The sequence below is a fragment of the Carcharhinus amblyrhynchos genome, chromosome 2 (assembly GCF_965287045.1).
Source record: "Carcharhinus amblyrhynchos chromosome 2, sCarAmb.v2.hapA, whole genome shotgun sequence".
Classification (NCBI taxonomy): Eukaryota; Metazoa; Chordata; class Chondrichthyes; order Carcharhiniformes; family Carcharhinidae; genus Carcharhinus; species Carcharhinus amblyrhynchos.
In genome coordinates, this window is record NC_137325.1 from 51,676,980 (window position 1) to 51,689,155 (window position 12,176).

The following is a 12,176-nucleotide window of genomic DNA, read 5'->3' on the forward strand; positions in this document are numbered from 1 at the left end:
AAATTTTGATTTCCATGACCTAGGTTATTTCAGTGACAACATCACCAAAAGTAGCTGGCAGAGACAACTAATAACTTGATATGCTAAATAGATCATTGATGTTGTGGAAATAAAGCAGGTTAGCCATTTTGTCTAAACAAACTGTGCATAATTAAACATCAAAATATAATTGATATATGTTGGAAAATTTCTCAAAATGAGATTGTGTTCATTTTGCAATGAATATTTTCTATATGTATTTTCCTCATTCGCTATTAACATTATTTATTTTCTGTTCTTGTAACCAATTTAACTATTCCTTCCATCCATCTCTGTTCTCGATCTCTAATACTTCATTGTACCATATAGCTTACTGGGATTGTGATGGTTAACCTAAGACAACTGAACCACATGACAGATAGCTTCAATTGAAACCCAAGTCCCCCATCCCAATTTTCAAAATTCTGGTTCCCTAGTTTTACAATGTTTGCTTATGTGTAATATTCTCCAATAATTTGGGATGACTTATATGAAACTATATGAAAATTAAATATAAAGTGTATACGATGGACAAAAGATCAAATACAAGACAGACAAACAGCAAGGTTTCTGTGGACACTAGGAAATGAATGGGCCTTGCTCTTCTTCGGATAACTTGGCTGGAATTTTATCGGCATGCCCTCTCCGATTCTCACAGAACAGCATCCTCCGTTGGCCTCGGGAGGGATCTTACAAGCGGTGTGCCGGTAAAATTACGCCCTTTGTTTCAAACACTGAGAACAGCTCTGGGTTTGAAAGTGGGGCTGTCATGCCTTGGTCACAACAGAACAAATGATGGTTTCCACTCAAAGTGAATCCCTCTCTGCAGTTACAGTGTTAAAACACCTAGCTTAATATCTATTATTCTAAATATATTGAACACAGTGGAATATTGCCCCACTAAGCAGTCAATCCAATCATGAAATTGAACTTCCTCTATAAAACTTCTAACTGCAGGAATATATTGTTAAACTGTTATTTTATTGAGTTGTGTTTGAATGTTGAATAATTTTTACAATGAGATCTTGTGCAAGAACTGCCTTCTATTATACTAACCCAGTAACCTTTGAGTTTATTGGCAAGGGAATGCTTGATAGATTTGTATGACATTCAGAAGGTGATTATCCATTTTTCTGTGCCTGGGAAGCATTAATTTTGCAGGTACAGTGAAGAGGAAATTGGAGTAAATTGCCCCCATACACCACCACCCTCCCCCCACCAGCATGGGATAGCTGGAGAACCCAGATTGCGCATGACTGGACCTGTGCAGAAGTGGACCTGTATATTCCAAGCCATCCTGTCTTAGTTTCTGCTGCTGCTGCCCATGGGGATCTTCAATACCCCAGAAGGTTGACAGTGGGGTCTGCCCTGGGGCATCCTTAGAATGGTTAGTTGGAGAGGAAACCAGGGCCGCAGGGTCTTTTTGTTGTTGCCTCTGAGTGTAATGAATTGATGGAATCTCCCAGGCCTGCACCTATACTCCTGTTTCTATACCCGCAAGTAACGTGTAGCATAAAGTCATCATATCCAGTGACATATATTGTTGTCACAGTAATAGGCCTCAGCCAGAAACTTGGCATCCACCTTGAAATAGAAAAACTGACTTTATGGGAATGTTGTCATGGAGTGACAGAGAGGAACACCTTCCTCACAGATAGCAAATTTACCACTTCTATCCCCTGCACTGTACTGTTCAAGCCTAAAGCAAGGCCTGTGAATTACTATGCAAATGAGCTTGCCTCTGCAAATTGAGCATTATTGCCATTCTGTTGAGCAAAACACAGTTTCGAATTCACAATTGAAAAGAAGAGCCCGGGTTAGTACTCTTATTTCCCAGTTTTTACTGGTGTTCCATTTTAGGGTATACAAGACCCATTCAGCCCAGTATTCTTTTTCTCCAGTTTTTACTGTTTCTTCATTCCATCATAAGCATTTGCTATTGACTGAAATGAACAAAATAAAGAGGACTGTAGTATTTCTTTTGATGAGCAATCTCCTGGCATGAGACCAGCCATATTATAATGGAGAAATGCTTCAGATTTTGTAAAATTGGCTGCCCTCCTATTCACTGTGAACACACCACAAGAGATATGCTAGTGAAGAATAATTAATTATTTGCCCAATATTCTTCCCATAGACTGTTGGTTTCCGAGAAATTCTATCTGATATTGAAATCTTAGCTTTGATGGTTGGTTGTCTATGCCACGACCTTGATCACAGAGGAACAAACAATGCCTTCCAAGAAAAGTGAGTGAAAGATGTCATCTATACTTCACTAACATGTTTTAAAAAAGAAAATAACCACATTAAACCTATATTTTGCTATTTGGAATACTGTAAAGCAAAAATATATTCTAATATCAAATATTATACATGCTACACCTTTCTGCTGCAATTTGTGCCTCACTAGAGCAAGATAATGAGAAGTAATTGTGAAAGTAAATATGGAGGCAGTCATGTTTAATTTCAACATTTTTTAATTGAAAAATTACCTTTAAAATATGAAAAGTCCTTTATCTTCTTTCAATGTTTTTATTATCTGTTGTGTATTTAGATTGGTGATTGGTCTTAAGATGCAAATCAGTAGATGTAACTGCAAATGCAATGACCCATAATTTGCTTTTAAAATAATAGTGAGGCCAAAAGTGTTGTGGGTAGCATCCCTGTCACTGAGCCAGAAGCTCTTGAGTTCAAGTTCCACGCCAGGACTCAATGACCAAGGAAGGTACATTCATAATGCAGCCAAACAGGTTGAGAATCAACCTACAAAATCTCTCCAAAACAATGGTAAACGGTAAGAATGATAGAGTCTCCTGGTCAGCACCTTGGTGTGGTGCGGCACCCCTCAAACTTTAAGCTGTGGCGACCAACTAGGAACGTGTTCCAGGTAAACCTTGTTATGGAAGCAGCCTTGTGCACGGCTAGGTGCAGGAAGAAAAACAACAACAATAAAGGTGTTTGCTATTATTATTTATGCATAAATGCTACAACAATTTCAGGTGAGATTAGAGGCATAGTTCAATGTGTAAATCAGAAAGTTTCTATCTAAGATATGCCCTTAGGCCAATATCTCCACAGCAACTGCATCTATCTACCTCACTATTGTAATACAATGAATGGAATGAGGTTTGCATGGTAGATATGAAACTAAACCGGCCATAGAAAATTCAGAGTGGAATTGTTCTCTCCTGCCAGCGGCAAGGTTCATTGCAGGCGGGGGAGAAGGATATGGCACAAGTGGAAAAATCGTGGGAAACGATGGCAGGAACTTATGGTCTCAACCATCATGGCAAGGCAGGTCGCTATTCTTGCCAAGGGCCACAAGGAAGCCATTTACCTTCTCATTATTGGGATTTAAATTACCATTCAACCGGAATTGTATCCCCCTCCGTCATTCAATTACCCGGCAGTCAGAGTTCACACCAATCCAAAACACAACCAGACCGACATGGTGGACACATGTTGAGACTTGCTGGGATTGCTGGCTGGATCAGGAGAATGGCAGGGTGGGGCAGGCTGGGACAGAAGGATGGCAGCATGGAAGATGCATGGCAACAGGAGTGGTTGTTGATGGAGCATGGGGCGGGAGGAGAGGGCAGACAAAAGGTGCGGCGTAGGCATGCAGTTTTGTGGGGGAGCTGGTTGGGAGGATTGGGTAGGCACTGGGGAACAGTGCAGGAGTCAGCAGAGCAGGGACAGCGTGGGGGATTCAGCAGTGGACTGGGAGGGAGGGGAGGGTTCAGAGGTAGTGGTTAGTGGTTTAAATTATGGAACACTAGGGGGTAAACTGAGGGTACTGGGGGATAGGGAACAATACCAGTTAAAGGGGTCAGTGGGATGCGGTAAGCTAGGAGAGTGATAGTCTGTCAGTGGCAAGTGAAGGGCCTGTTTGGGTTATTGGAGGGCACTCAAAGGTTGACATGGATCTGATAGGATAAGGGTGAGCATGGGAACAGTGACTCAGATGAAGGGTCATCCAGAATCAAAATGTTAACTCTGTTTTTGCTCCACAGATATTGTCAGAGCTGCTGAGATTTTCCAGCATTTTCTGTTTTTGTTTCAGATTCCAGCAGCTACAGTGTTTTGCTTTTATACTAGGGGTGTGACAACTGTGGGCCCACTGGGGAGGGAGGGCAGCGAATTGTGACAGTGATTGGCTGCAGGTTTATAAGGAGGATTCAAGGGTGATGATTGGGAGGGTAAAAGTTGGGGTGGAGGAGAAGGGGAGGATGTGGAGTGTAGAAGATGTTAGAAACGGTTTGAAAGAAAATGTGCTCCATCCTGCTGCTGAGGCACTGTCCACTTGAGAGGTGTTGCGAGAAATGTCAGTTAGGGATCGGCAATAAATGCTGGTCCCAGCCACTGACATCCACATTCTGTAAAAAAAAGAGTGCACTCTCAGGCCCCAGAGGCTTTAGCTGGTGTGGTCAGAGACAAACAGGATGCTAAATGCTGGGGCATACTTGGAGAGTTTTGAATGGAGGCCCCAGTGTTGTGCACTAGTAGCTTCTTTGTGTACCTGAGAACCCCTCACTTATCCCTTGAGGAGAAAGGGCACCTGGAGGGAGGCTCTAGGACCTGTCCATGCTTGTCTATAGTTACAGCGATGGAGTGTAGATCTCTGTGCAGCTCCAGCAGAAATTAGGTGTTCTACTGGACCAGGCATTCCATGGCATCCGCCATCTCCCCAAGGAGACCTCAGTGCACACGTTCTGATGCCACCCCTTCAAAGAACATGCAGATTGACTCCTGCACCTCATGTGCCACTATGTTGATGGCCTCTGACACCTCTGCCTGATGTTCCCCCCACCTCTTGCTGATTCTCTAGCATCGTGTCCAGGACCGTTCCCGAGGCTCGTGTTCAGACTTGGACTTAGCAGAGGCCTTTTCCCCAGCAGCCCTCTGAGTGCGGATGACCTTGGCTGTCCCTGCCTCCTCCTCCTCCTCTTACAGACGTGTACATGTGGTGACCATCAGGATGAGAGCCTGAGCCTACACTAGACACCCACTGAGGTGTGTTTCTCTGGGCTGGTGGATGGAGTAGGTGATTGCTGTGGCAGTTCTACAGATGAGAATTCATCATCGCCGTCACTCTTCTCAGTCCTCTGCCGCCTAGGGCTGGACTCAGAATCTGTTCTCACCCTCTTCCTGTTGGTAACAACAATGGAAAGAGGAGCGAACGAGTGACTACATGGGCTGCTTCCTACACTCTTACACCGATAATCTCTCTCTGGTTCCTAACGATAGAGATTCAGCATGTTTCCTCACTGGATGGCTAGGGAAAGCTGGTCTTGCCATTGCCACAGGAATAGTGACAGTCCTCTCCTGCCAGATCGGCAGCCTGCTCTGCAGATCACATTGACTACAGTGGAGCAATGAAGCAGCTTCCAGCACCTTACTAGGGGCTTTTATGGATGGACAGGTGGCCTTGCCATTGAGGACCATGTTCCAGTTCCGTTCAGTGTGGTGAGTGTGAGGACCAGCATGTTTACATATCTTTGCTGTGTGGATAAGGTCATTCATTCTTTACCTGTACTGCTGGATGGTCCTCCTATGAGTTAAATTGATACTTTCCATCCTAATGACCACCTTCCATGCAGGGGAGACAGATGGACCTTCTGTTCCCATCCCTCCTGTCCTCCACTAGTTGAAGTAGTATTCAGCAAAGCATTGCTGAATCTTAAGGCTGGTGTTTGTTGACTCCTGTTTGCCATGTCCAGCTTCGGACTCGAACACACAATTGTGTGTTAATTAATGATGATCAATCTCTCCAGTACTGAAAATTAATTAAAATTATGAATTATCATTCCTCTGGATTTTATATTTTCCTGGAGATTTAGAAAAAAATTAAACTGCCTTTTTCTCTCTCTTTTCATATAATCTTTCTTTACCCTTCCATACTTTGTTCTCTTTCTGTAATTGACATTGAATTTGGCCATTCCAATTTACATTTCCTTCTCAGTTCATATACTGTTAATTTCTCAATCCTCCAATCTGATTGGTTAAGGAGATACAGTTGCTTACAGACTTCACTTGGGGGCGCACAAACTTGATTTCCTTCATTTCAACTCCGTCAGCTTATCGTTTCATTAATTTGCTGTACAGAAAATGTAAAACCCCAAGCATGCACAGATAAGTCTAATTGCAACACTGTTAGATTCACTCCTACAGCAGGCTATAACCCAATGCTACATGACTGATAGTGATTAAGAGAAAAATGAATGAGACTTCAAACTCCAGTTCACCTGAAGGCCAGAATGGATCTTCACTCTGTCTGTACAATGACACATGAAATTAACTGTATTGTTCAATTTTTCAACATTTGGAAATTATAATCCTGGGTCTACAGTCTCAGATCAATACTGTGAAAAATTAATTTCCACATAAATAATACTGATTAATTCTGTCTGTTTCTCGCATGGAATATGATCAACTCCTACTTCAATTAAAAGTCCAATTGTAGCAGAGTTAAATATGAAGCTCTGTTTTACTGAATAATATTGGATCATTTGAGTTGGTCTGGGCAATATAAGGAGCCATGAGAGTGGGTGGGGGGGAGTTGGCATGGAGAGTTGTGGAAAACCTAGCTTGATTCCACAAACAGCCATGGTAAATGTGCAGGGTTAGAGAGATAGGGAGGGGTGTCCAAGGTGGGCCTCTTTCTGCACTGTAGGGTTTTAATGGTTCTAAGACATAGGAAGAGATGGGAAAGAGACGACCAGCTTTCCCCATTCCATCCAGTCTATCCAGTATCAACTCATTTGATTATAGCTTCACTGAAGACAACCCTAAATCCATATTATACCACAGACACAGAACTTAAAACAGAGTTAAAGAGAAAGGGTTGTGAATCTGTGGAAATATCTACCTCAATATATGATGGACACTGGGACATAGTAAATTTAAGGAGGAGTTAGATAGATTTTTAATTGGGAATGTGTTGAAGAGTTATGGGGAGAGGCAGGAAAATGGGGATGAGGAGCCTATGAGCCTTGATCGAATGGCAGAGCGGACTCTGTGGGTCGAGTGGCCTAATTTTGCGCAGGTACCTTATGAACTCATGACACAAATCTTACCTGGCCTTGTTCACTGGCAATTGCAGCATCCAATTGGTCACAATGGAATAAAAGTCATCACAAAACAGCTGTTAAAAGTCAAATCACTTAATATTCCACAAGATAGTCAGCTAATCATCGAGGTGTATTCTTTTAGTACCTGTCTCATGGATGCCTTTGACTACCCTAATCTTATATAGTATGATGCCATGGTTGAGGCATGGCAGGTGGTAGACTGCTGACTCTGAGCAAGGAAACTCTAGGTGGCGTTTCAGGCAATCTCAAGTAGCTCTGGGCCTAGAAGCATGACTTTAGGCTGCACCACCTCAGCATTGGTGGCAGTCTGGGCTGCTGGTCCAACAGGTGCAGCAGGAGAACTGGCGGAGTGGCAGTGGTAGGAAGATGAACGCTATCATCCTAAAGAGAATGGCAGGTTTGTGCTTCACAGAGCCACTCCACTTGTCCGTAGTATCAGCTCAGCAATCCTAGTAATCTGCTGAACCGTAGATTGCTGGACTACTGTGCGAACTTGTGAAAGTTCCTTTTTGCACTGATATCCATTGCCATGTTTGCAGCAGCTTAGACCCCTGTGGCAGCAAGATGGCTTGCATGGCAAACAGCTGAGATTCATGATCTTAACCTGCGTTTCCATTGCAGCATTCAGATGTTATGTGTCTTCTATTTGTGCTGCAGTGGGTGCTGAGATATTGACCAGCAAGCACTGCATCAGAATTGGTTCTGCACCTGTTCTCTCAGAGTTGGCCACCACTTTCATGCTGGAAAAGATGGGCTCCAGGCTCTGCATAAAGCTCTTTCCCAAGTTGCTAGACTCCTCTGTGGTCCTTAACATCAGACTTTCTATGTACAGTCCCATCAGTATTTCTCATTGAAATCTTCGACTGTGTCCTCTACAGCAGAACATGTACTGCCTGCAGCACAATGAACAAATGAGGGTTAATCACTAATCGTGATCACTGTGCCTTTTATCAGACTTTGTCTAATATTCCTCTCCGTAGGTTCACTGCCTGGGAAATAAATGGCTAGAGAAGCGTTGATGCAATTTAGGATTTACTAAAACAGAAATGTTCATTCTTCTATAATTGGATTCAGGTTTTAGATGTGAGCATGAAGTGTCCTTAACTATTAGACATTTGTCATGATCTATGGCAAACACTGATCTGTTGTTCATTGTACGTTTGTAAATAATTTACTAATGTTCACATGAAAATCTCACTTCAAAGGATTTTAGTGAATAAGAAAACAGTTGATAAGAGTGATGGAGCTTCTCGTAGTTTTAAAGTTTATTTATCAATGTCACAAGTAGGCTCACATTAACACTGCAATGAAGTTACTGTGAAAATCCCCTAGTCGCCACACTCCAATGCCTGTTTTTAGTTGAAGATCAGACTATAAACTCCTCGTTGGCTTCCTGATCAAGCGATTGAACCAGTCAAGTTGTTGGGTCTGTAGTAGTTTTTAAAATTCAATGCTCTGCTGTTTTTTTATGTACAGTAAGTAGTCTCACAATGCCAAGTTAAAGTCCAACAGGTTTATTTGGTAGCACAAACTTATGGAGCATGACATGTAGACACTTTATTGGACTTTGCTTACAGTGGGTTAGAATCACCTGAAAGTCATAACTTAGACCAATGTGCTCCCTATACCTCCAGTGACAAATTGAGACTAAAGTTTGTTGGTGACTTAATTAGAATACACCTCTTGAGAGGACTGCAGCTAGTTAGAAACTGCACTGCCATTGTCCAATACACAACCAGCTTGGTGCTGAGGCCAGAGAGAGTAATATAATGGGTTATTTAGTGTTTTCCATGAAAACAAAATAGCTAACAGTTCATTCAGGTTTCCCGTTTTCATTTGTTACATATTGAGGATAAATTGAGTCACAGTATTTTTATTTTGTAAATGAACTCTTGTTGCTCATTATTATGAAGGTACAAAAGGACACCAGTGTGCCAAATCAAAGACTGCTTCATTGTTGTTGCAAATCCCTATGCCAGGTTAATTTCATTCTGACAGTCTGTCTTGTCAGAAGTAGCTGGTTGTTTTATTTTGAACAAAGTTCTGACATTAAGGTAGAGTTTGTTTGAAAGGGAAATACCAAAGCTGTTATCTGCATGTACACACCACGAGACCATTGTATAATACCAAAGCAAAATACTGCGGATACTGGAAATCTGGGATTAAAATAAAATACAGATAAAATCTGAAATATTTTCAACATTTTTCCTTTTTTCTACCATAATAACACTTCATTTCATTCCCATCTGTCCAAATAAGATTGTCATGTCCACCTGGCTTGGTTTATAGCACTCAGTATTTTGGCAGTCAGATGTTGTGTGTACAATTATTTATGAAATGGATTTCCAACAAATGTACTTGTATAATTCCTTTACTTATAATAAGATAGAACATTATAAAAGATTAATTTCGCTCACATTGGTCAATGTCAAGAAGTTCTTGCTTCTTCCTTTGTGAGACATACATTTTTAAATATATCAGTTCACCAGGTAGTTCTGTAATTGATGCTTTAGAGTATAATCTTCCTTTAATATTTTAGATTCATGGGATAGAATTTCACACCCCTTCCTGGAAGCACATTCAGCGGCTGGGGTGCCATGTGATCGGGTGGGAAGATGTAGTGTGGAGATCCTGTGGTCCTCCTGACTCTCCCTCATGTTAGATCCAGGGCAGGAAAGCTCAAGAACAGCCTTCCTGCTCAGAGGCCAACTGAGACCATTTAAGGTCTCATCTTGCTGACTAAGTATTGAACTGGCAAATGTTGGAGCTCACACCATTCAGGCTTGTGCCAGGAAAACACTGGCATATTGGCTTGTGGTCTGGTAGGTGAAGTAACACTGTAAATGCTCCCAGGGTTTGGCTAACATAGACTGCTGGAAACAAGATCTCTAGGTTCTTTCAAACATTTATTTACTTTATGGACAAGGATAGAAAAGAATGCAGCTCCTTGCAGAATTATCTCTTTCAGAGCTCTGGTTACGTTTGATCTGACACCACTGATGATTAGCCAAATAGCTATTAACCTTCCCATTCAAGTTGTTTTTGATTTGTTACTGCAGCATTACTTTGTGTCAGCAAGATATTAATTTGAGATCAGCATCGACCCTTCCTCTGTGAGTGTTTGTATCCTTCCAATCTTTCTGGAACTCCATGGTGTGCAGGTAGAAATCCCTCCTTTGTTCTCCAGCATTCCCCAGTAATCCTGGATCCCATTGTCATTGTGGTCAATATTCCAACCCTCCCACCTGAAACCCGTAACCATTGATGAGTCTATGCCCACGATGGACCTCACCACTCCCCTTCAAGGCTATGTGCACACTCATGTACAGAGGAGACCTCCACCTCTCCCCTCCAGGAAAGCTTTGAATACTGCCCTCACTACATTTCCCCTCTTTTTCAGCTGCAGATGCCTGCCCTAAGCCTGATAATCCCAACTGCAGCCCAGTATCCAATTGGATAAGACCAAAGCCAGTGACAATAAGACCATGACCATGCCCTGCACATAGAGTTGTGCCTTATCTCCATTGAGGACACAAGCACTCTCATGCAGTGGGAGCATTATGTGCATTCCATGCGTATGTGTGTAGTATGGCCGGCAAATCCCCAAGACAGCATTTAGACTCTCAGTCTGACTATGAGACCCACTTAGCCCCAAGACTGCCTTTACTCTCACACCCTGACTACTTGGCCGCTGACCAAAGGGCAGTGACTGTCTGCCACTTCTTTCCAAACGTGTTTCAGACAGATGTATTTTTCCGCTGATACAATGCTAGATTAGAAGAGGCTGTGATTCAATTAAGTGGCATTTTTGATAAGCATCCATGACAGAGTTTCCTCCCAAAGTCTGAAAGACATGCTGGTTTGGTGCATTGGCCATGTTAAATTCTCCCTCAGTGTACCTGAACAGGCATCGGAGTGTGATGACTAGGGATTTTCACAGTAACCTCATTGTAGTGTTAACGTAAGCTGACTTGTGACACTAATAAATAAACTAGTAAGGCATGCAAGTAGGATTGCTGCCATGGATCGGTGGGAAATCCTCCAGTCACCAACGCACCATGAAAGTAATGAGGGGAAAATTTCAAACTGTTTTCCCACCAGCAGGTTTCCAGTTTTTGGCTGCTCTTTAAATTGTCTGGTCCCGCCTGCCATGAAACTGGTGCTGCATCTTGGAGAGAGAAATACAGAAAATGCTGTATTTTCCATTCTTATTTCATATTTCCAGCATCTACAATATTTAGCCCTTATATTTAGTTTATTCTTTGGTAAAATCTTCCCTAGGATTTAGAAATATAATTATTAGTTAATACCACAGTAATGAAATGTTTGGTCAGACATAACCAGAGCGACCAACTGTGTATTTCCAGGGCAGCGATGTGGGAAAGTGTTGGCAGTCTCCTTTAGATGCTTTGTTTGTCTATGCCTTTCTTTGTGCACGTGCATGTTGGCCTCCTGCCTTCAGTTTCTTACCCCATGATTTCCACTGCTCCCAAATCTTGCAGAAGGAGTCTGTTCAGCCTATATGCTCGTGCTGTGAAAGCACTATATAATTATAGGACCAATGTCCCAATCTAGCTGGCCAAAATCAAAGGGATCTGAAAACTAGACATTTTTTGATTGTGCCATTAACCGAGTAAAAAACAAAAAATACTTTACAATTCAGCTAAGTTCTACATTGGCATGATGTGGTGCCAGATTAGTTATCCACTTTGCCACTTGTGCACCAGTCTATTCGCCCACTCAGGGCAACCTGTGACCTCACCCAACCCAGCTTGGTCAGAACTGCCAGACTGAAAATCCAGCAAAGCCGAAATCTGGCACAATCTTGATTCCAGCGGGACTTCATGGCCTTACTTGTGCCAGAACTGTAAAATTCCACCCAAGATCAATGGACCTTTCCATTATCCATCCCTCGCCCACTCCAATTCACATTGCGAGCGGGACGGTACAATTCCGAACATTGCACCTGTATTTCCACTTTCTTGTTTTTTCCCCGCTTTCCCAATGTTACCCCTTAAAATACTTATCCAATTCCCTTTTGAAAATTACAATTGAATCTTCTTTCAC

General features: G+C 42.3%; 1 protein-coding gene across 1 annotated transcript in view; it reads left to right on the forward strand.

Annotated features, from left to right (window-relative positions):
* pde11al (phosphodiesterase 11a, like) overlaps nucleotides 1-12,176 on the forward strand; it is a 270,592-nt gene that overhangs the window by 189,899 nt on the left and 68,517 nt on the right. The window contains exon 14 of the mRNA XM_080216102.1: nucleotides 2,156-2,265. Within this exon, the coding sequence (XP_080072228.1) occupies nucleotides 2,156-2,265 (110 nt within the window). The remainder of the gene's footprint in view (nucleotides 1-2,155; nucleotides 2,266-12,176) is intronic.